The sequence below is a fragment of the Podarcis tiliguerta genome, assembly GCF_965153285.1.
Source record: "Podarcis tiliguerta genome assembly, chromosome: Z".
Taxonomy (NCBI): domain Eukaryota; kingdom Metazoa; phylum Chordata; class Lepidosauria; order Squamata; family Lacertidae; genus Podarcis; species Podarcis tiliguerta.
This window is the reverse complement of record NC_139553.1, coordinates 30,855,202-30,880,792: the sequence shown is the minus strand read 5'-3', so window position 1 is coordinate 30,880,792 and position 25,591 is coordinate 30,855,202. Positions and strand designations below refer to the sequence as shown.

At 45.4% G+C, this 25,591-nt stretch overlaps 1 protein-coding gene across 1 annotated transcript; it reads left to right on the top strand.

Moving 5' to 3' along the window:
- The first annotated feature begins 7,442 nt into the window (after positions 1–7,442).
- Positions 7,443–23,234, top strand: SPRY3 (sprouty RTK signaling antagonist 3). The gene is made up of 2 exons (XM_083424274.1): positions 7,443–7,602; positions 17,649–23,234. Exon 2 carries the CDS (start codon positions 17,696–17,698, stop codon positions 18,587–18,589), a length of 894 nt encoding a protein of 297 aa, XP_083280400.1. The 5' UTR covers positions 7,443–7,602; positions 17,649–17,695; the 3' UTR covers positions 18,590–23,234.
- Positions 23,235–25,591: the final 2,357 nt, after the last annotated feature.

Genomic DNA, 25,591 nt, shown 5'->3' with positions numbered 1-25,591 from the left:
GCTGGACTAGATAGGCCTTAGGTCTGACCCAGCAGGACTCTTCTTTTGAATACATACAATAAAAAAGGACCATCAGACCTTGGGTCACCTGGTTCTCAGCGAGAACCAGGTGGTTCTCATTGGAAGCTGCAATGTTACTCTCCGGGGCCATTTGTAATGGTGGTGCTTTGTGTTGAAACAAAGGTGAACTGGAAGCTTTGCAAACGCCATCTTGGTAGTCAAGATAACCCCACAATTAATTGGTAGATGTCGTAAGAATGAGCCGAAATATGTTAATCTTCACTCGCTTTGATATAAGCTAATTGGCTTCCTTTGATGTTGCCCTTATCTGTGGAGTTTGGGGTACTGGACTCTGACCCAGAAAGGAAAACTACCTGTAAGATTTGGGTATGTGCCACCTATGCCTTCATCTAGTCAGGTTTAATGATGGGAAGTCTTGGGCAAAGTGATGTATGGTGCTTTGTATTTAAAGAATGTATAAACATTTGCTTGGGTGTGGACAAGCTCTTCCCTAGCTGCAGATATTGTATCTGTAGAGGCTGGGAGACCTGTCATGCTGATTTGTTGTAAGTCTACACCTTTCTTTTAATAAAGCACTTGAAGTGATCACTCTGGCATTTTTGGCATCCTTCTTCGGTACACCTGCACCCAACCACTCCCACAAGCCCTCCTTTGCACTGGTGGATCAGGACATGCTGAACCGCAGCAAAAGGAGAGAAGACCTGGAGCAGCATCTTCTTTCTTGGGCAAGCTATCACAGTGGTTCAGACACCATGGCACCTACATCCTGCAGGCACTGACTGCCTCCTCCCATTCAAGACCTTTGTGCCTCCTGAAAAAGAGCTTTGTAATTAAAATCCCTGCCTGACTGTTTCTAAAGTTAAAAGAAGTGCCTAGCTCCAGGGTAAGGTTCACACCTAGAATGTGTTAGTTAAAGAGGAAAAGGGGAGGATGAAGCTGTTTTGATTTACAGCAGTACATACCTAGCACAAGCCCTTAAAAGAATAAGTGCAAAGTTCCCCATACCACTCTGCGGCTTGCCTTGCTCAAATATTTGGGGGCACGGGCACTGATAAGCACCGGTAGGCACTGAGTAACAGGCCTCTGAAACAAATATGCACAAAAGTGGCACATGCTAATTTATTAGTACAGACGCCCTTGGTTAATTAACATGATGGATGACCATAGGAACGAAGGAAGCTGCCTCTAGCTCAGTATAGTCAACACTGACTGTCAGTCTCAAGGTCTCAAGGTCCAAGGTCTCAAGGCATGGGAAACTCCCAGTCATACCTGGAGATGCCAATGACCGAACATGGAACTTTCCATGTTCCAGGGAGATGCTCTGCCACTGAGCTACTCTCCTTCATGAGAGGCTGTAGTTCTTTCTCAAGAGCTGTCTCAGTAGTGCACATAGGCACCCTAACAGCACAGTAAAACAGATTGTGGGTTTTTTTTTTTTTTCTTTTAAAGAAGGAGCAGGAGATCTGGAGCCTCTTGCAAAAAACCTTGGAATGGTAACAATTCCACTGTCTCTGAGCAAGGCTACCAGGTCAGAAAAGGTGTTAAAAGCCCCATTCACCCCTTTTTTTCCCTGCTGTCTATGGTGTGTTGATGGCAGAAGATGAACCCATCCCCAGAGCATTTGAGCTGATTCATGGCAGTTAATTATTGGACTGGAAAGGCAGAACCAGAGTTGGTGAGTCTGGAAGGTAAATGGAGAGGCTGTGGGGCTGTGGGCGAGGGGAAAGAGCAAGCTAATAGATCTCGGAAATAGCTGTATGCTCTCCTTTTCCCTTGTTAGTCTGACAAGGAAACTTGGAAGTAGGGAGGATTCTTTGCTCCAAAATTAACTGCATTGTCTTCCCCCACCCCTGCATTCCTCTCTTGAAACAAAATGAAAATAGGGCAAAGGGAATTGTTAACATTGAAATGTCAAAGATCAAGCCAGCCTACCTAATCATGAGATTGGTTTGGGGGAATCGTACAATTTAAATCGTTTCGTTGTTAAAATTGTTATTTAGAATTAACAATAAAAGTGTTTTCTTTGGGTCACCTTATTTAAACTAGGGACAGAACGGAACATTTGGTTCTGTTTGCCTTTGAAGGCAAATCCATGAAGCCTGCACTTCCCCAAACAAAATGCAGTCATCATTTGAAAAAAGGGGGATTTTCATAGATAGCTACTGCCCAGTTTTACTCACTGTTTCTCGTTTTAGGTAGCTTTTTCAAAAGCTCCTGTTTTAAGAGTCATGGGATTCAATAAAAACGAAGGTGGGCTTCTTTTTACAGCAGGGGAGGGGAATCTGTGGCCCTCCAAATGCTGCTGGACTCTCAGCTCCCATCTGCTCCAGCCAGCATGACTTGTGGTCAGTGACAGCAAGTGTTGCAGCCTCACAACATCTGGAGGGCCACAGATGATTTACAGGGATGGGGAACCTATGGGACTTCATGTGTTGTTGGGTTACAGTTTCCTTCATCCCTGACTACTCTGCATGCCTGGAGTGGATGAGATATTCTCATCCCTGGTTAAAAAGACTGTGGTAAAAATTAGGAAAAGAAAATTGGTCAGCTTCAGTCTGGTTCTCACCCCCCCCCCTCTTAGGTTCAGTTCAGCACATCTTTACAGCAGTTCACATTTAATTATTTGCTTATATTACAAAAAGCTGCTTGTGAGAATTAATTTAAAAGCAAATTTCTCCTACAGCCCACATTTCATATGCCATTTTGCCTAATATGTACACTTTGGCAAGCACTTTTCACTATTATAATGCATTTTTGTATGTTATTTTCATTAATATGTGCATCTTGAGGCTCGCTTCCCCCTGGCAGCTGTGTTTTCATGAACATCACACAAATACACATTACACTGCTTAGCAAAATTTATAGAAATTTTATCTCTTCTAGACAATCGTATGGAAGTCTGTTCAAAGTGAAGCCTTGCTTGATTTGTTAGCTCTTTCTCCAAGCTTAAGTATACTTGGGCAAGTGTGTTTGAAAGATTGCTTATCAGGACCCAAGTCCCATTGAACTCCATGGGACTTTACTTCTAAGTAAACATTATGTTACAAAAATGAGGACATTACAGACAACCCTTCATCTCTATCCCTTCCGTGGAAATTTCTTGTTTTTTCTCCTTCTGGTCTTCTGTTTTCTCACCTTCATGCACTCAGGCAAAAATATTTACCGTTTTCGTCACTCTGACCCTGTTCCCCCCACGCTTCTTAAACCCATTCACTGGCTTCCTATCCGCTCCTGGCTCCTACACAATATTCCTGTCCTCCTCTCGAAAGCTCTCAATGGCTTTGCCCCTTTTTTATCTCCCTGACCTTATTTCCTGACATGTCCCTTCCTGTGACCTTCCCTCCTCCAGCTCTACTACCCTGAGCCAGCCAAAGGTCTTCTGCTTCCTGAGATGATGCCTCCCATTTTCTGTTGTTGCCATAATTCCTCCAACCACTTCCTGAAATTGCTCTAGGCAACTACCTCCTTTATTTCCTTCGCTAAAGCTTAACTGTTCCAGAAGTCCCATGGGACACCTCCCTATTCCACCAGCGGGGAACTATTTTTTAACCTGAAGGCCACATTCCCTCATGGGATGGAACCAACAACAAAAGGACCAAGGACCAACGACAAAAGTGGTTTGGGCAGTAGATGGGATTCTTACCTTGGGCACAAACACCAGAGGGGTTTACATACACACACACCTCTCTTTCCAGGGGTGCAATAAGTGTTATCATTGTTGAGAGTTATATGCCAATCAGGTAAAAGTAGTCAAGGAAGGCAAAGGCAGAACTGGTGAAGAGTGTGGCCCATGGAGAGATGCAAGGGATGGATAGAGAGACCTCTCCCCACATTTTCCCAATTCCCATTGTAACTAAGCCAGGGTATGCATTATGATCTAATCTCATAGGGTTGCATTCAACAGAGTTCTAAGGCTATGACTCCATCAGTCATGATATCTTCTTCTTCTTTGATGATCACTCGTAGCAGAGTAAGATTTTCTTCCATGAACACGGTCTTATCAGTGAATCCATAAGTGACTGTGGAGGCCAATTCTGGAGCCACAAGTCTTTCCAGTGGGGGCTTAGGTTTCTGGGCAGGAGTTTGAGTGTCTTCAAAGTCCATGACACTTTTGGCAAAGGCTGTTCTCCAACTGGAGCACTTGCAGGCCAGTGTTCCCCAATTGTTGGTGTTTATACTACCTTTTTAAAAAATTGTCTTGAGAGAGTCTTTAAACCACTTTTGTTGACTACCAGCATTACACTTTCTATTTTTAAGTTCGGAATAGAGTATTTGCTTCAGAAGTCGATAATCAGGCATCCGAACAACATGACCAGTCCAATGAAGTTGATGTTGAAGAATCATTGCTTTGACACGGGTGATCTTTGCTTCTTCCAATACACTGGCATTAGTTCGCCTGTCTTCCCAAGTTATGTGTAAAATTTTCTGGAGCCACTGTTGATGGAATCTTTCGAGGAGTTGGAGATGGCATTTATAAGTGGTCCACCCTTCACAAGCATACAGTAAGGTTGGTAGTATAATAGGTTTGTAAACAAGTGCTTTGGTTTCCCTGTGAATATCCCGGTCCTCAAACACCCTGCTCTTCAATCAGGAGAAAGCTGCACTTGCAGAGCTCAGGTGAAACTGGATTTCTGCATCAGTGTCAGAATGATAACTGCCCAGGTAGGAGAATGATCAACACTTTCCAACATTACACCATTGAGTTGAATTTGTGGCACTACAGAGGGGTTGTTTTGTGCTCGTTGGTGCAGCACTTTGGTTTTTTGGGATGGTCATAATATAATTATCATAGAATCATAGAATTGTAGTATTGTATGGGACCCCAAGGGTCCTAATCATAGAATCACAGAATTGCAGAGTTGGAAGGGACCACAAGGATAATCTAATCCAACTTCCCTCAATGAAGGAATCTTTTGCCCAAAATGGGGCTTGAGCCCACAACTCAGATTAAAAGTCTCATGTTCCACCGATGGAGCTATCTGGAGAGTGCCTTCTACTCCAACTCTCTGCAGTGCAGGAGTCTCAACTTGAGCATCCATGATGGATGATCATCCAACCTCTGCTTAGAAACCTCCAATGAAGAGGTCCACAACCTCCCAAGGGAGACCGTTCCACCGCTGAACAGTTCTCACTATCAGAAAGTTCTTCCTGATGTGTAGTCAGAATCTCCTTTCTTGTAACTTGAAGCCATTGGTTCAAGCCCTACCATCCAGAGCAGGAGAAAACAAGCTTGCTCCATCTTCCATGTGACAGCCCTTTAGATATTTGAAGATGGGTACCATATCTCCTCTCAGCCTCCTCCTTTCCAGGCTAAACATAACCAGCTGCCTCAACCATTCCTCATCAGGCTTGGTTTCCACACCCTTGATCTTAGTCACCCTCCTCTGCAGACATTCAAGCTTGTCAATATCCTTCTAAAAGAGTATTCCAGAATTCTCCTTACAGGACTGAGCATTCTTTCCTTCTCCTCTCCCTGTGTGCCCTCTAATCTGTTTTGTAGGCTCCTCTAGAGGAGATTTGGGGGTGGTAAAGATTCACATTGGGGGAAGGAGAGGATTGGTCTCTATTGCCCTCACAGGAATCCTTACTCTGGCTCCCACTAGTGTAATGAGTTTATTCAACAATAAGGACCTTATTCTTGACATGCCTCCATTTCCCCAGTTTCTCTGTGGTTTCCCTGAATATATTGTAGATTGTAAGCCCCTTGGGGCAGAGATCTGTCACACCTGTTCTTTGTAAAGTACTATCTACAGAGATGGCAATATATAGACAATGTTAATACTAATGCTAATAATAAGAGAGGAGTAGGACCGAACGGCAAAACTGCACACTGACAACATTCCTCTGCACAAGTACCTGAAAGAAAACTCCACTGAACGCAGTAGAGTTTATGAGCATACTTGCTTACGGCTGAGTGTGCCTTTCCCCTCTTCCTCCCCTGTCCCTTTTCCTCTTATGTATCATGTTTCTTAGATTGTCTTGTTTTTAATTTATTGTACACAAGCTATTATAAGAGCCTTTTTGGTTGAACAGTGGGTAGTACAAATGCTCTAAATAAATAAATAAAGGAGAGGATGGCGTTTTGTTGCAGGCTGTTTCACACAAAATATAAAGAATGGTGCCTATTTGGGTGCCTGTGTGAACACATAGCAATGCTACTGTTAAAACATGCACCGGGGTAGAATGAACAGTAGGTTTGGCTCCCACAGCACTGTTATTCACAAACATGTTGCACAAACAGTGTACTTTAGGCACAAAGTTGTGGAAATGTTTTTTGGGTGCCACATATGAAAATGTCTTAAGATAAATGTGATTATTTTTTTGGGTGGCCTTGGTTGCAGAGCGAATCCCTGCTGGTTTTCAAATTATGCTGCCAGAGACAATCTCTCTAGGAAGACCAGTGTCCCAGCTGCATTCCTGATGCCAGCTATCAGGATGTTAGATACTGATATCATCCAGATCCAGCACTGAAATGCTAACAACAGAAATACTGCATCTCTAAGCCTGCCTTGGAAGGTCTCCTGTTCACACATTACAGGTTTATGTGGATAGAGTACACTTTTTGATTTGGGCAGTTCAACTGCTGTGTGCACAGGTAAACACTCTGCACACTTGTTCAAAGTATGTGAACACACCTCTGAAACAGATGGAAATTTTCCCTCCAATTTTAATTTTAGGTGTGATTTCTGCATAACTATGGAACTCTGTGTAAGCTCAGAAGTACTCTCACCTTTTATTTTTACTGTAGGTGAGGCAGACCTGACCTATGCCACTGAAAGCAGGTTATAGAAGGTGCAACCAGGTATCAGGGTATGAGTGCCTAATTTCCTAGAAAACTGGGATAACTTCTAATAAAATGCCTTTTGAGAACTCAAGTTCTGAGGATAGGCAGAGTGTTGACGGAATTTCTCTTTTCTTAAAAAAAGACATCCTAGAAGCCTTTCCCTCAACCACTCAGATTAGTTTTAATGACTCGGGAGAGGGACTCTGTACATGCTCAGAGGCAAGCTCGCCTTAAAAAAAACTTGCTATGTTCAAAAATTGAACATTGGATCTTAGGAGCTTCTGGATTTCGGGGTTGTAGAGAGGTTGGTTTGAGCTCTTGAAGCTGCTTCCTCCACCGCCTCTCTTTCACTCTCTGCTGCAAGGCTGGTTGGAATCAGCGGGCGAGCAGCAGCGAGATCCCTTTAGGGACGTCTAATGGGCCGATTCCATTTCAATTGGATGACGCCACTTGGGTAGCATTAAGAGCTACGGGAAAGGAAGAGCAGAGAAGGTGGGGGGGAGAACAGGGGGAGGAGCTAAAAACCCGCCCCGCCCCCTCCTGCTCCCTCCATTCACAAGCGCGCAGGCTAGAGCGGCTACATTCACAAAAACAGCTCCACGCGCTGTAACCAGAGCCCACCCCTTCGGAGACTCGCCCCGCCCCGTAGGAGGGGTTTGCCTTGTTTCATCCGGAACGTCTCCGGTCGCTCTCCCGGCGACTGTACTTAAAACCACGGACGCGGCTTCTCCCCAGGGCGTCCGTTGGATGGAGTCCGCGGGAGCGCATCTGATAACAGCTCTTGCATCCCAGTCGAGGTGAGTGCCGCGGAAGGGATGGATGGAGCCATCCAACCTTCTTCCGCGTCCTACTCCGAAGGGTTTATACCGATACCAAGGGAGTGCCGGCGCAACTTGCGATCTCTTTTTTACCCCCAGCACCTGCGCTACGGAGAGGTCCTGTGTTTTTTACACGGGGTGCTGGTGGTGGCGAGGGATGCTCCGCGCTCCTCCAGGTGTTGGGAAGGAGCGTCGCTTTTCCCTTCTTGCCTGACGCGAGAGCTTTCGCGTTCAATAGAGTTCCTCATCAGGTAGGTTGAGCAGGAGCTGTGGGGCGAGCGTGGGTCGCGCTGGCTGACAGTCGTGGCCCCTGTTCAGGTCCATCAGATTTGCTGCTGGGGGAGCGGCGGGTGTTCCTTTCTTATCTCTTCAAGAAACGGCGGCGGCGGCAGCAGTAGCAGCTTCCCGAAGCGAAGAGTTGCTTAAGGCAGCAGCGTGGCGCCGGGCTCCTGCCTAGGCGGGACTCGACGGCGCTCTGACCCATAATCGGGCAGCCGCCGGATCGTTTCTTCCTGCCTGGCCTGGGGGATCGCCCTGGGCACGCTTTGAGGGGGGCCTGGCGGGGATGGAATGGGGCGAGGCAGGAGGTACCTAGCCAGTAAAGACATGAGAAGATATTTCAGTTGTTGGAAGGGGTCTCTTTGTGAATGCGGGGTGGGGGGAAGGCGACCTTGATTTGTGTTGCCTCGTCTCAGGGTAGAGTTGCTTGTATGTATCTGTGGACGATCTATTCGTTGGCTGGGCGGGGTCGCTCTTTGATGCAGGGGTCGGCGATAGAGTGCTGTCTCGGAACAGCTTCTTCTTATGTGATGGAACCAACCTGACGTCCCCGCAGAACTGCCACTTTTAGAAAAGCGGCTTCTCTCGACCGGAGGGGCTCGGTTCCCTCCCGGGATAAAATGATTGATAACGTTAACACGATTAATAATTAGTTAATAATCCATTAAAAGAGGGTGGGCAGTGGTAGGTAATTTCAGACTCTGAACCCAAGGGCCCCATGCAACCCCCTCTTTAGAGGGTAAATGTGTATTGCTTCACTTCGTTAAGCCAAAATGTGCTGGTTGGGGGGAACTCCTGCTTGTTCGGCTTAATGGGGCTTCGGAACTGCCTATCCTGTTCATTCCCCCGCTCCTCTCCACCACAGTATATTAAGGTATATTTAGAAAGAGTACGGAGTTGTTGAGACTTCAAGATTGTGGGATCTACTAATGTATTTTTGTTAGACTACTGAGGTCCGCCAACCAGAGGTAGCTACAAAATTGTGACCAGGGGGTGGGGGAGCCATACGCAAAAAGGTGTGTGGGGAAGCCATTTATCTCCTGCACCCATGATTCACACATTGCAAATCTACATCTGAGTTAACGCAGAATTGTACAATCTGCACCAGGATCTGGTTTAATGATCCTGTTTCACAGGTGAGGAACACTGAGGCTAAAAAGAAGTGTTTAGCAAAATACCCCCCCCAAGAGGGTTCACCACCTCTATTGTTCAGGTTCACTAATTGTTGGGTAAATATTAGGAGTTGAAAATCCTTTCAGACCTGCTGGAAATTGTGCAGTCGATTCCCACCCACCTTCAACCCAAAACTGCTGTATATTGCATAACAAAATCCTTGCTCCCCTAATAATAGTCTTTGCCATGCCTTCATTTCCCCCAGATTAGTTTGGCAGATTCACCTTTGGTCAATGTGCTCAAAAATAGCCATTTATATATGTGTGTGCATGTGTTAAAGGGTTGGGCAAAGTCACAGGTGATAGAAGTCTCCACGGCTATTCACTATGGTAGCTAGGTGAAACCTCCAAGTTCAGAAGCAGTATACCTCTGAAAATCAAATGATTGAGGCAAACCACAAATGGAAGGGACCTTGCCTCTTAGAAGCTTAAAAGCGTTCAAGCTGTGTTGGCTAGCAACTACTGGAAAGGGAATGTTTGAACTAGGGGTTCCTTGGTCTGGTCAGCAATGCTGCCCTTTTAAATTATTTGCAGGAGTGATGGAGGGTTCATATCCAGAAAACATAAACTTGGGGAGGTGTTAGATGTGCCAGAGAAGGGAGAACAGTTTTTTTTTGGGGGGGGGGCAGGGGATGACAGGTGTGTGATGTTTATTATGTCCATTGTAGCTAGAGTAGGATTTGAGGGATAATTAGGGTTGGAGATGCATGGTATCAAACAGCATACCTGATTATAGCTGCCAGCTGCAGCAAGTGACATGTGATCTGGTAAAAGGTGTAGATGTGGGGCTTTCCTTGTTCTTCTTCTTTTTTTTTTAGGAGATCATGAACTCATTTAGGGAAAGGGATGAACTCATTCAATAGCAGAGCACATGCTTTGAATGCAGAATGCCCCATATTCAATCCCCAACATCTTCAGGCAGTGCTGCTGCTTGCCAGTGTGGACAGTACAGAGATAGGTGGACCAGCTGTAGAAGGCATCCTCCTGTGTTCCTAACTCCTAAAGGCAGCTGGGAAGCAAAACCTGAAAGGGGGCTGATGGACTGGAGGGAGAGATTCAGTACTGGGGCTGGGGGAGGAGGGATTGAACCATCAAGGGTGGTGATGAAAGGATGCAAGAATGCTTGATGAGGCAAAGGGGAACTTGTTAGCAGTAACACACCTGGATAATTTAAATTCCATGGGTGAGGGATGTGTTGGAAAATAATAAAAGAAATTAAGCAAGGAAATTGGCATGCCTCCTTAATTGGGGTGAGAGGGCAGGCAGGCTGGTTATTTCTAGCTAGCCAAAAGGCTTCCAGTTACTGAAAGATCTTTTACTCCTTAACTCCTTTGCCATTACAGCAGCTTGATAGAGTTGCTGCCCATTAATAATGCTTTAACTACATAGCATTTGTATTGCATATTGCAGGTGCTAAAATTGCTTTGCAGGCATGGCACTGAGAAATCCTTGCAAAGCCTTGCAAGGTAGGCAGGTAGCATTACTCCCTATGGCAGGTGGGGGGCTGAGGCTGGGATGTGGTGGTTCCAAGGAACCTTCAGTGCAGGCGAGCCCAGGAGTAAGTTTTCCTATGTTCACTGGGGGCTGCTTTTGGGGTAAGATTGCAGCACTTGTGAGTTTGTGCCTGAGGCAAGGATTTCATTGAGGACTTTCGAAGCTGCAACTAGCGTTCTTTAGCCCTGTGCTACACAGGCATCTACCCCACACAAGAGAGACCAGTATTGTTTTAAAAATCCAAATTCTTTTTTAATTAGGCCACACCCTCCTGGATGGGACCAGGTTGCTGCTGGAAAAGATGCTCCTGGATAAAGCAGGGCTATCTTGTTGAATAGAGTTGAATAAAGAGAACAATTATATATATGCATGCTTGAATGGAAGGAAATGCTTTATGTGCAGGCTCCAACCTGTCTGTATCTGAATATTCACACTCAAATCCATGTCAATCTCGCTGTTTCAGGAAGAAAACAAACAAACTGCTTATCAGTTCTGCCTAAATAGAAGCATTTTGTGTAAATCAAAAGTGTATATCTTCTTCTTGGACCAACTCTTCCACTGGCATAGAAGATTACCTGCTTATTCATTTGTTTCTAATGATAAGGTAACCAGGTAACAGTAGTCTTCATGAAAAATTGGTATGGGATAAATAGTTCCCTGGATGATTTTAGTTTTGGGGTTAACAGTTGAGGAAACGATCACTTTCTCTCCCCTTCTCCTGATCTGTGTAGGAACAATGAATTGCCAGTTTCCAGCTGCCCCATAGATCTGTGGGGACTAACATTCGGGTGAGCAAATCTAACCTAGGGCTAAATTAAAATTGCAGCCCAGCCAACAAATCATCTTTGCTGGACAGTATTTGGGTAGTATATGAAATGGCTGCTCCAATGTCCACACTCATTGCCTCGGTTTGTAAAAATCAAGGCTGCACAAGGATTTACTAAGCCTGCCATGAAACTGCACGCTGTGTGCCCTTCTGTGCAATATCTTGTGGGTGTGTTGGGCTGAGCATCACAAGAAATGATGGGGAGTACAGTCAGAAGCACTTTCTTCTTCTTTAAAGTGTCCAGGTGCTCTGTGGGGTGGCAAAGGAGGAAATAGGTCCCCGAGTTGAGTCATAGCTCGAGTGAAGCCTTTTTTTGTAAATTGGAAGGGCCACACTTAAACTTGCTTTCCACCTTGCTTCATCACTTTGGTGTCGGGGAATCATGATAGCTGGTTGGCAGAGGTGTGTGACTTGCCTTCTGCCGAAGAGCGAAGGGGGTCATTAGCTCCTCTTGTCTGTCAGGCGCTGCTTTGCCATCCTTTTTCAATGGCTTGCTCTGTAGTGTGGCTTCCCCACTCAGCTGCTGCGGCTGCCAACTCCTTTCTATTCACCCTCTCTGCCTCTCTCCCCTTTTCCCTTCACTGCAGTATCTATTTCAGTCCCTCCTGCCGGCTGGATTGGATTCATCGCATCCGGAATGGCAAACAATTTATTGTCATTCAATCCTCTTTTCTCTCTTCTTCATCTTCTCCCTCCCTCCCCTCCCTCCATCAATCCTGTTTGGTGCTGGAGAATCTTGCTGGGTCCTAAAGGTTGTCCGGTCAAAATTTGGGCTCAACTAGGCTAGCATGTGAATAATAGCTTTTACAGAAAGGTTGTGCTTCTGGAAATTTAAGATGTTGCCTTATAAGGAGCCAGACCATTGATCCATCTAGTTTAGTATTATCTTCGCTGATGGGCGATGAGGACCTTCCCCTTCCCTATCTGGAGATGCTGGGGGTGGAATCAGGTACCTGCTGTGTGAAAAGCATGGTCTCCACCACTCAGCTGGGCCATCTGCACATTGGTGGCTGAAATTCTATGCTGAGAGAAGCTGAAATTGTGCATTCAAACCTCCCTTGGTGGTCTTAAGGAGTAGAAGCACTGTGTTTCATTGCTTAACAAAAAATGAAGATTCTCAGGCTACCCAATCTGATGAGTCCTGTCTGTGCATCCTGTTCAAAGTTTCAAATTGTGCAGTGTAAATTTGCAGGACTACAGAATGGTGCTTATTGGTTCAAAGTTGTGGCATTGAACCCATGCCCAACAAACAGCTTTTCAGCTAAAAAAAAAAAAATCATCCTTGCAATTGCCTTGTGAGGTAGGCTACTTGGAGAGTTAGCGATATGTCTGACCAACCCAGATGAATGGGAGATTTTACTTGCATCTATATAGAAAGACAGCTTTTTGGGGGGAGGGGGATCCTGGTTGATAAGATTGGTTGTCAACCAGATCAAGCATTGCACTTCTGGCCCAGAATAGGGGCTGTGAGGTTCCAAGTCAGGCAAGCATGCCCTTGCTGGCTGTATTGCTCTGAGCTCATTTCACTGTGGTGGTTGTGGTTGTTACATTTATATCCCACCTTTCCTCTAAGGTGTTGAAGGCAGCATACATAGTTCTCCCTCCTTCCCATGTTATCTCCACAACAACCCTGTGGGGTAGGCTGAGAGAACAGTGACTGGCCCAACGTCACCCAGTGGGCTTCATGACTCAACGAGGATTTGAACTCGGGTCTCTCAGGTCCTAGACTAAAACTCTAACCACTGCACCAACTCACTCTCTGAAGCACCTGATCCAAAGTTCATACTTGTGCCAGAGGCAGGGCTTAGTTTAGCTACCCGTTTAGCTTAGCTTCCTCTTCACTGTGCCTTTCTGCTGGATTGCATCTCATGCTAACAATACAGTCCTATACATGCCTTCTCTGAAGTACCATAGGGGGCACTGACTCCCAGGTAAGAGGGTATTGGATTTGCAGTCTTCACACAAGAGTTTACATGTGCCTCTTTCTCCCCTCTCTGCCAGCTAGCAGTACTTGATGCAGCTTGTCAACATGAGGCAGAATACAGAAAAGAAATAGTATGCACTCTGTAGTAGTCAATGCAGATTTTTAATCTTGCATGGGAAGCTGATTTAAGAAAAGGTCCATGTCAGCATTGTGAAAGTGGGGCAAATCCTCCATTGGAGGAATAGGTAAAAACACGCTGGGTTTTGCAAGCAGGAACAAAGCCATGCAAATTCCCCAATATGCATATGGAGAGAGATAACCCTTTTCCTTTGCACAAGGAGGACCTTGCCCTTTGTGCAATGCCTGTTTTAGCTTCTATGCATTAGCAAAACTTTCCTCAACCTGGAAGCCTTCCAGATATTGTTGGACTACATCCCTCATTGGCCAGAGCCAGCCTGATCAATGGTTAAGGACAATGGGAGTGGTAACCCAAAACATTTGGAGGGTACCAGGTTGAGGAGGGCTGCTCTGGCACTGAGATGCTTCCACCACCATCCAGAATGGGGGTGTACTTCAGCAGAGCCCTGCAGGTAACTATGGCTCTCTCCTTGTCTGTTTATAGTCCAACAGATAAACTCTACATACCGAATGCTTGCAGCTCTTTCCTGAACAATCATGAGAAGAGTGATGTATAATGGGTATGGGGAACGAGACAATGTTGCTGTATCCAGTGGTAGAAAATTTCCCAGTGCACTGTTTTTCCATAGAAAAATTTCCATTTCACATGTTCATAAGCAACAATTAATGGGTGCCAATTGCAAAAGCAATATTAGGCAAGCTTGGCAAATTCAGAGCTTTAAACTCTGGTTTCCTAAATACAAGTAAAATAAAAGCATGCTAAATTAGATCACACTCCAGGCCAGCAGAATTCACACACACACACACACACACACACCCCGAAGCAAAATGCCTCAATTTGCATAGGAAATATTTACAACTCAACGTCTTCCAGGAAACTCACATCATGGCATCTCCTCCTCCCTGGACTTAGAGGTGCATGATGGAGCTGGTATTGCTTTTCTCAGCCTCTTGCAGCCAGCCAGCCAGCCATGCTGCATCACCCAGCTGCATCCAGGAGCTTTACTGCCATGAATTTCTTGAAGAGTGAAAGCCTTGTGCTCTTTGCCTGCCAAACTTGGTGAGCATGAGAAGGGGGGGGGGAGCGGGTGTTGCGTGTGTGTGAAAGGAACGGAAATGGAGAAGAAGAAGAAAAAGAAGAAAAGGGGAGGGGAGAATGATTGAATGTAGGGAAAGAAAAGATGCTGTTAAAGAAAATGGTCCTTTGCCGTGGGTTCCCCCTCTCTGAGTTCACACCTCACCATAGACGCTATTATCCACTTGTTGCCACCTCTCTGTGGTCAGCGATTGTACCATTTTCCAGCAGGAATGAACCAAGGTATGTGCTCTTTACTCTTCCCACTGCTTGCTTGTTTGGCGAAAGGGAGTGAACAGGCAGAAACCACAAGGAGCAGTAGCCAGGAGGCTCTGGGAATTGTGTGAGTGGGCTTTGATGGATACCCAATAATGCTGACCCCTGATGTTGGCTTCCTAATGGAGAATATGTTGCAAAGAAAATGCTGAGCTGAAAACATAAAGCACATGTTGTTGGTGAGGTAGCACCCTTCACTTAGTAGGCAATGAGCCTCCTGGGTGTTTTTGAGTTGTGTGGCTTCCAAACTTTTTGGGCATGGTTACCTGCACACCATACATTTAGAGCACATTTGAAGCACCTGGCATCCCCAAAGAATATTGGAAGCCGTAGTTCACCCCTCAGAGTAACAATTCCCAGCACCCATAACAAACTACAGTCCCCAGGATTATTCAGAAGAAGTCATGTGCCTTAAATGCAGGGTAAATCTAGCAGTCATTACAATTCCCTCTCCTGTATTGTATATTTAAGGTTCCTGTGTATTTAAAGTTCCTGTGTTTACTCTGGTTAAAAAAAAAAAAAGGAAGCCTTCTGCACATGCTCAGTTGCTGAAGACACATGGGCCTGATTCAAAGAAAGCTCTGGTCCCTCTTCTCTTTGCACCTGCCACCCCTCACTCCCCCAACCTAATCCTACAACTCTTTCCAAGCTCATCTTGCCTTGCCTGGGAGCTCAACTTTGCTTTAAATGAATCTGGGCTAGCTGTTTTTTCCCCCCTTTGGCAGGAGGAACACCCAAAGTAGTGCTGGCTTTTAGCAATCAAAGGAAGATGGCTCTTGATCTTCACTCTTCTTCAAGGTCGACCTGGCTAACAAAAATCAATCTTCCCACTGCTCTTTTCCTCGTTTCATCCTGCTCAGGCAGCATTTGTTACCAGCTTCTCTGGCTTCATTGACTCACTTGCCTATATAGAGACTAGTTTGCTGACCTTAAAAATGGGGGGGAGACCAGTCCCCTCCTCTAAGGAGGGAGAGACTCCTAAAATTGTAGGGAAGAACAGCCAGTGTGGGACTTTTTGGCTTAAACCATAAATAGCCCCCTACAATGATTTTGTCTTGGCTCCCGAGAGCCTAGGGTAGGGATGGATGACTCTATTCATTTCTCATTTTCCCAGTCATAAGTTCAGTTCTCCAAATTTCTGCATGAACCTGTGACATGCTTTTTAAAAATCCTGAAAATTCACCCATGTGTTCGTTTTCTCTCTCTCTCTCTCTCTCTCTCTCTCTCTCTCTCTCTCTCTCTCTGAATATAACACTTTTATATGTAATTTTGCCAGCTGTACACATTTTTGCAAGCCATTTATCCTAATGTTGTGTTGTTGTATTATATTGTTACCAGTTCTTGCATTATTATGCACATTGTCCCTTAATGTGTGTATTTTGGTCTGAGAACTGCAGTGCAAAATTCAGAGAAGTGTTAATTTTGAAGGATGGCTGCATTTCAGTTCTAGTATAACTTCAGAAAGTGTGGCTTTAGGTGGGCTTGCATTAAAAATTAACCAAATTGATATTTTTCTTCTTCTACTAGCCTTGGTGTTCTGGACCCTAGTTTGAGTAGCTGTCTATTGCCCCATACTGAATAACTTTTTCTCAATCTCCCTCGCCCTCCCTGTCTTCTGCGGATTCTAGGGCACTTCTAGCATGGGCTTGGTTTGCAGATGGGTTGTTGAGATATTGCAGATGGGGTTGTGGGCAACTTCCTCCCCCCCCCCCCCGCCAACCTTGCCAGATTTTCTCTGGAAAGGGTCAATCTGAATTAAATGGTGGTAGGGATATGGGCTGGGTCTCCTACACTGTGAGAAGGTTGGCATTGCTCTGTGGCTGGAATGAGGAGCCTCCAGATGCTACTGGACTGCAACTCTCACCATCCCTGATCAATGGCCATGCTGACTGTGGCTGTTAGGAGTTGCAGTTCAGCAGCATCTGGAGGGCCCAAAGTTCCCCATACCTGCTGTATGGGTATGTAAAGGAAAGAGTACCCAGTCCCACTGTGCACAAAGTAGCAGATGAATCAGGGGATCATGTTGTTTTTCAGATCAGATGCCTTGTACAAGCCAGGTGCCACCTTGCCTGAAAGGGAGGGTTGCAATTTTAAGCCACAAGATTTCCAGAGGCTCCCAACATTAGGTGATAGCAATGCTTAAAAAACGAATTGCCTGATGTGTGTTAATAGGCACAATATTTCTTCATGAGTACCAGCTGTGCCTTGCTGTTTTTTTAATTGGTAGTTCCAGCCCACTGCAAGAGATGCATGTCCCACCCCTCCCTCCATAGAAGTTCCTGATCCAAGACTATCAGCCAGACACAGCGTTTCTCAACGTTTGGCTGCCAAATGTGGCTGGACTATGACTCTTACCATACCTAGCTAGCTGGACCAGTGGTCAGGGATGAATCATAGAACTGCAGAGTCAGAAGGGCCCCCAAGCACCATCTAGTCCAATCTCCTGCAATGTAGGAATCTCAGCTAAAGCATCCCTGACAGATGAACATCCAACCTCTGCTTTAAAACCTTCAATGTAGGAGAGTCTACAACCTCCTTGGGAAGTCCATTCAAACAGCTCTTACTGTCAGAAAGTTCGCCCTGATGTTTAGACAGAATCTCTTGTAACTTGAATCCATTGGTTCAGGTCCTATCTTCAGAGCAGGAGAAATCAAGCTTGCTCCATCTTCCATGTGACAGTCTAACAACATTTGGGGACCAAAAGTTGAGAAAGGCTGCTAGAGCATAGCTGTCTCGATTTCTACTCTGCCCCAACAAAATGTCTCGATTGGTCTTTTAATGTTGTGATTTAACAGTGGGGTGGACTCCCCCCCCCTTTGCTTTTTGTTTCTTCTCCTGCAGGACCTTCTGATGTTCCCTGCTGACTGGAGCCTTCATCCTTCCCCAGAATGCCCTTTCCGGCCAGCACCACTGAGCGCAGCTCTGAAGACACCATGGCTTCAGCGCCTGAGGATTTCCAGCAAGTCCTTTCCATCGACCAGATTTGTGCCATCCGTGCCACCAATGACTACGTGGAGAGACCTGCCTCATCCAAGCAAGCTCCCTCCACTCCATCCCAGTCGCAAGCAGCCCACAAGCAGGAGGTGGCTCAGGAACGCCTGGTGCCCACCACCATCCAGGACCTTCAGCCTGGCCAGCCACCCCTCCAGCAGCCTCTGAGCCATTCCAGCACTGCCAGCTCCATCTCCCACAGCACCACAGCCTCAGAGCAGAGGCTCATCACACCATCGCACTCTAGGCACTCGCTTGTCCGGAATCAGCCCCAAGCAGGCGAGCCAAAGCCTGAGGAGGTGCGGAAGGGGACATCTGAGACGCCTCATGTTGCCCATGCTGGCCACCTCTTCATCTGCGAGGAATGCGGCCGCTGCAAGTGTGCCCGCTGCATGGCGACACGCAGCTTGCCCTCTTGCTGGCTTTGCAACAAGCGCTGCTTCTGCTCACCAGAGAACCTCATTGACTATGGGACTTGCCTCTGCTGTGTCAAGGGCATTTTCTACCACTGCTCCTCAGATGATGAGGACACCTGTGCCGATGACCCCTGCTCTTGTGGCCCGGGATCCTGCTGTGCCCGCTGGGCTGCCATGAGTTTCCTCTCTTTGTTCATGCCCTGCCTGTGCTGTTACTTTCCCACCTTGGGGTGCCTCAAACTCTGCCAGTGGGGCTACGATGCCTTTAAGCGGCCTGGTTGTCGCTGCCCGAACCACACCAATACTGTCTGCAGGAAGATCTCCACCACAACCAGTGGAGCCACTCTCCCTAAGACTTTGGACAAGCCAGTATAACTTCCCACAGGAAGTGGGCGGGGGGGGGAGGGGGGAACACCCGGCTGTTCTTCATCATTGTGTTGTTCCTTCAGGTTCCCCTGCTGGAATCTTACAGCTTGGGAACAAAGCAATGATGGAATAGCCAGCCAGCTATGCAAGCTCCCTTTGGAGCTTGTTCCGTGATAGATATAAATTGTCCATGTGAGCAAGATTAGGCTCTAGGGCTTTTAATATGTCCTCAACATTGGACAAGTAGAGTGGGAAGCTGAGGCATGCACTAAATCAGCATGGTTGGTGGTGGTGGATGGGGGGGGGGGAGGGTGTAGTTTTGCTGTAGGATGGCTCAGGATTCTGACCTCCAGAATGCCTTATGAGTTGCTCTCCTGTGGTGGGTTTTAAAAACAAAACAAAACCAGAAAGGAAAAGGGTATTTCACCCAAGCACTATGATAGCCTGAGAAACAGTCTATTGTAAAAACAAAACAAAAAACAAATCCCATTATTTTTTCACTTCTGGTACCCACCCCTAATGGCTTGTATTCTGCTCCTTCTGCCATGCACAATTTGCAGATGGGGGAGAGGCTAGCAAAACTGTAGCAAATGCAAGGTAGCTGGGCCAAGTGTGGGATGGGCACCTTCGGTAGTTTCTGGCTGGGGAGATGCAAAACTGTTGAGGGTTGATAGCCTCCTTAAAAGGAGGAGAAAGCCCAAAAGCTTATGTGTCTTTTTTAAAAGGAAGGAAGGAAGGTTGGCTCACCAATTTAGGGTAAAACCTCTTTACTTTTTGTAGGGGTGGCAAAAGTTGGAATCATCATTCACTGTAGCAACAAAGGGGTGGTTTAAAGAGTCTTGCTAGCCTAAAACAAAGCAAGCCCTCAGTCTCCATTTCCTCCTAAGCTTATCTGGTACCAGATACCATGGACAGTCACTGTGAGTCTAAAGCCAGAAGTGACTCCTTTGGCTGATCTTAAACTGCAAGGCATTTCTGGTGTCTTGCAGGCAAAAGTCACTTCTATGGTTGCTGTATCCTTTCTCCCATCTCTTCAAGAGCAGAGGCCTTCTCAACCCAGTCAGATGGCCAGAGTACAAGAAGTATATTATTATTATTATTATCATTATTTTAAAATTTAGCACCCACGACACAGTTTCTCTTTGAAACAGTGAGTGTTGTTGTTTGGTTTTTTTAAAAAAAAAAAAGCTCAAGGGAAAAGAGTTATGGTTTCCTTTGCCTGAAAACCTTAGCTTTCAGTTAGGTATACCCTGCAATTTGAATAGAGGGCGGGACATATGCAGTGCAATGGGTTATGTTTGTCATTGACTCCTCCCTGCCTAACCCAAAGCACTTTGGTTCCACTTGAGTACAGAAGGATGATGTAGGTATGGCTCAGAAAGTTTTATGCTATGACTTTTAGGAGAGACTGACCCAGGAGCTAAGGAACAGACATTGTGTGCAGGAGGTTCCATACTTGGCACCTCCAGGAAGGGCTTGGGAAGGCTCCTGTGTGAAACTTGGAAGATGTGCTGCCTGTCAATGCAGATAGCACTTTGCTGGCTGGATGGCTGATCTGATGAGGTATGAAGAAGGTGTGATAGCTCAAAGCATTATATATACCTTTTCAGGTAGCAGGCAAACCTGTGGGTTATATCCAAGACTAGTCCTATGTAGAGAATAGGACTGTTGACATAGAACAAGCTGTTGCCATTAATGGGCATGACTACCTTGGGTTCATTACTTTTAATGGGTCTACTCTGAGTAAAACTTGGTAAGGTACAACCCCATGTCTCCTGTGGTCAAAGGAGCAGTCCCTCTGATTCCCTGCAACTCTCTAGATATTGACTTAAAACATCTATCATCCTTGACCACAGTCTGTGCTGGTGGGGGTTAATGGGACTTGGAATCCAACAACATATGGAGGGCAGCAGGTTCCCCACCCTGGCCTTATAAAAAAATGGGTGGGGAGAGGATGGTGGTGACAAAATGTGTGTTACTCAGACCCTTTGGTTCACATTCTTGTTCCTAAATTTGCATGTTGCTTCTGCTTATTTTCATATTAGTTTTGTAAATGTTTAACCAAGGCGGGGATGAGAAACCTTTTTCAGCAAGAAGGCTGCATTCCCATGTTGGACAACCTTTCGGGGGGCCACATACCAGTGGTGGTGGGTTCAGCTGCAAAAGTGGGTGGAGCATGTGGGTGTGGCTGATCTCTGTAGATTCCAAGTCTGCAAAAGCTACATACGACATCTCACCATCCTTGGTCTAGGCAAGCAAATGACATTAATTATAGTTCAAGGATGCATTCCAGCCTAGCGAAATCATTCAAGGGGCATGTGGTCCCAAGGGCCATATACAGAGGTGTGGAGGGCCACATTTAATCCTTAGGCTTCATGTTACCAGACCTGGACCTAGGGAGTGAAAAGGAGATGAAAACAGCCCACACACATTGCCATCCCAGATGAATGCATGATAGGTAGATGCCAAAGCTAGGCCTGCTCAGCATGTTCTCTGCTGCTCAGATTGCAAACCTGTGGCCTGTTAGTCAGGGTTCTGCAATCCAGCAAAGAATGGTGACTGAGCCACTGTTAGGTTAAGTTGTCCTTCTAGGATCCCACGTTGTCCAGGCATGCCTTAGACCCACCAAAGGGAATGGTTTTAGAGTTGGGTGTGGTGCTGCTTCCTTTTGAGGGCACTGCAAGTTGGGTGCCCAAGCGTGCAGACCACAGAAAACACCCCGCCAATTTCTTCTCATTGTTTTAGAAGTTGCTTTGATTATATTTTTGAGTGTGCAATTGTTAGTGACATACATTTATGATGGCTTGTGATAACCTGCTATGAATGGTGCCATAGACAAGATCTGGCTTCTTGGTACATTTCTGCTAATGCCAAAGGACTCTCTTAAGCTGTGTGCATTATGCCAGTTTCGGGCTGCTTTGTTTATTGGAGTACTTTAGAGGCTTCTTTCCAGGGGTTTCTTGCACTGTGTTAAGTGGAATGTGGAAAGTGCCAGAGGCTATTTTTCGTCCAAATCTTGGTTGCCACTTCTGATCATAGTGGCCTCCTTTTTGTGGATTTGGAAGCATTAATGCCTCTTATTTTTTCCCCTTCTAAACCTTTTTTCCTATCCCCCCCCCCCCAAAAGAACCCTGGTAAAAGGGTGGCTTCTTTTTCGAAAGTGGGTGAGAACAGGGCATGGTTTTTTGCAAAGGTCAGACCAACATACCCTCCAACATTTCTCCGATGAAAATAGGGACGTCCCATTCCATAATGATAATTTTACTATTTATACCCCACACATCTTACTGGGTTGCGCCCAGCCACTCTGGGCAGCTTCCAACATATATAAAAACATAACAAAACATTAAAAAAACCTTCCCTATGCAGGATTGCCGTCAGGTGGTTTGGGGGGTTGGATAACTCCATACCCTCCTACACTTCTCTGATGAAAATAGCAACATCCCAAGGGAAAGTGGGACATTCCAAGATCAAATCAGAAACTGGGATGGCTTCTCTAAATCAGGGACGTCCCTAGAAAAGAACAACGGAGTCTGCAGAACAATGGAGATGGTTCTTGTCTGACCCAGTCAGGTGAAAATAATCACTCATGTGTAGCAGTAGAGTCCTTCTCAAAGACCCATGGACTCTCTTGCTGCCTAGGTGCAGTCATTAGGGGTGTACGGGGGCTCCGTTTTCCATTCCTCCCTGTGTTCATTGTATGAAGCACTGTTTCCACTGCACTGCAGTTCCTCTTCTACCAAAACCTGTGTTAATCGTCTTGCTGTCCACTGTGGTGAAATTAAGTAACTTATGTAAATCACATTGTCATTAGTTATTCCACATCATCCATTTCAATACAAAGCAAATGTAATGCATATATGGGAGGTGGTAGTGGGGGGACGCAAACAGTTAGGTATGGCTAGTAAACTGAAAGCAAAGACAGTGAATACCGATTGTATTTGTTAAAATGGTTTCTGTTCCGGATATGGGATTAATAAGTGAACACCAGCAATTTCTGCTCCCGTTTCTGTTGCGAGGGTGAAACAGCATTGTATTTGGTCCCATTAGTTTGCATAGCCGCCAAAAAAAGAATATTCTGGGTCTCTGGGCCCATGCAACTCCCTAAAGTAATGTTGCCTGCTTTCTCCCTTGACCCCTTGTTACAAAAAGGTTATATCCTCTGTTTGAAAGCACCTGCCCTTTGTCAGGATGCTTTGAGTAGGTTTATTTCCTCCTCCAGAAAGCCCCTTGCATTTGAGATCCAAAAGGACCACAATACTATGGGATTCAAGACACTCTCACCCTCTGTTGGGTAAAAAAAAAAAGGCATTTTGTATAGTGTGTCCTCTAAAATTGTGTCCTCCCCCTCGCCTCATACAAAGCATAATACCTGCTCATAATCTACCATCTCATTGTGTATAGATATATTTTTACCACACTTTTACCATTAAAAAAAATATTTATTTGAAATGTTTATTTTAAAGTTATTAAAAATTGCATCTTAATGTATTTATTATAACGCTCTTAGTTGTGTGCCTCTTTTCCTCTCTTTCTCTTGCAAATCTAATTAAGCTGTTGCTGAAACAATGCTGAAATTTGAAAAAAATTAATTCTATGTGTGGTGTTCGAAACCACTTCAATGCAGCTATTCAATAAAATATATATTAATTTTGAATCCGTTTCTTGTTCTGGTCTTTGTGGAAGGTGTAGTGCAACTACTGAAAAGGCCCTGTTGCAAGTCTTTGTGGGAGGTGTAATGCCACTACTGAAAAGACCCTGTCAGACCTCAGTCAGTGGCAGGAAGCCCTGGGGCAAGCTTATGAGAGGGCAGGGGGATCCTGTAACTGCACAGATGTTGTTGGTCTCTGACTCCTGTTCATACCGAGCCAGAGCCTGGCCAGTGGTCAGGATGATGGGAATTGTAGTCCAACAACACATGGAAGGCCACAGGTTCCCCATCCCTGCTGGAGAACAGTACTGAGTTAGATGGAACCACTTTGCATATAGCCATTTTAGAGATGCTGAGTTCCTTGACACAGGTCTAGCTCAATAACTCGGGATGTGGACACTTGTGGGTACAACCCCTGTAAAGCACCCACCACTCTTTTTTGAGGGTGTAAGAATGAAGTTACCTTTAATACAAGGAGAAAAGTTCCTACTACTTCAGGCACACTGGACTAGGCATTACTGATACCCACGGGGAAATTTATACAGCTTCTTTACAGCAATAATATACCATTTTTATGAGGCAGCTTCTTGTATCCAGGACTACAGAATTCAAACCTCTCAGGACCTGGGAAGACAGAGAGACAGACACCCCTGTCTCTTTCAGGCAACCTGTTTATCGTTCATTTGTCCTGATTTGTTTGGCGGAAGTTATTTGATACCAGCTTTTCATCCAGTCTGATACGTTTGTGGGAAGGTTAGGTGACATTTCACATAGCAAGTGCCATTGCCCACTATTCTGTGCATTTTCCACACAAAAAAGGCCAATTTCATAGGAGGCTGGAAGAAACTTTGTTGTGCAAGAGTGTGGACTCGAACTTGTAAGGATGCAGCCTGAAATTTTCCAGGATGTGCTTGAGTCCAACCCAGAAATAGCAGCAGTCCACTTTGGTGTTTGGAGAGGGATCATAGCTTAGTGGTGGAGCGCAATACTGTGTAATCAGAAGGTCCTAGGTTCCATTCCTATCATCTTCATTTAAAGGGACCAGGCTAGAGGTGATGGGAAATACTTTCTGCTTGACTGTTACTTTGACACTTAATATTGGGCTAGCTAAGTAGCCTGAATTGATATTAGGTAGCTTCCTGTGCTGCATCCCTGCTAGAGTAGTTTACCTAAAGCCCTGGAGATCTTGCTGAACTACAACTCCTGTCATTCCTGGTCATTAGCCCTGCTTGCTGGGGGAGTTGTAGTTTCCTAAATAATAATAAATAAATAAAAAATCAGAGGGGAACGTCAGGAAGCGATTACAATAAAACCAATCACCAGAGCACAATAATAACAATTTTGACAACCATTCACATTAGTTAATATAATCAAATTCATATTTTTAATATATTTTAAAGCATATCTTCCCACAGTTCTCTATGATTTTGGTGGTCTCCCCCCCCCCTCCTGTTTATTGAGAAAACCAATAGAATCAGATCAAGTTTCATAAAATGAATCTATTCCCTTTTGCTCTCTTTATGCCTGGACTTGAGCAGCTAGTATTGCTGCAAATATAATTGTTCATATTTTATTATACCATGCTTCTAGATCTTTAGAGTTCTTTTTTTAAAAAACAACAACAATCTTAAATGGGATTTTTGTCATTTTGGCTACTGAATAATGATAGCAATGCTAATTTTGTATCCTATATTTCTTTCTTTAATATAATACATTTTTCAAAGATATTGTTCTAAAATCCATTCGTATGTCCATACATGCTTCCTACATTGTATTTCTGCCTGGGTAGTTTACCTAAAGCAGGTGTGAGGACCTTTGATGCTCCAGACATTGCCAAATTCCCATCAACCCTGGCTACTGGGCATGCTTCCTGGGGCTGATAGGAATTTCAGTTCAGCAACATTTGGAGAGCCAAAGGTGTCCCCCCCCCAGCCTAAAGCAGCAGGTGGCACAGGCTGCTGATGTTTATGTTATAGTGTATGGGGAAAATTGGTCCACCGATTGCTGCCCACTCCCTCTTTTGCAATCAGGCATCGTGAGCACTTTAGCTCAGAAGCGGACAATCTTGGAGTGCAGGAGCTCATTGTCATAGCTCCCCTCGCTCCCCTGTCCCCACTCCAAAGGAGAGCTGAGCTGTCCTGATCCGCTGTTATTTTTAACTGATAGCTGGGTGAAATGAGCTGCCCTTTTCCAGGACAAATAATCTCTATGAGGCGAGGGTGGAAGCTTATAAGATTGTCCAAAAAGTAGGGGGGGGGCAGGGCAGAACCAGGAGTCTACAACAGCCTTTCAGAGAGGCCAAAGTGCCAATGGGTAATGGTCCCTAGACACATCATTTTTATTGGGCATTATTCATGATT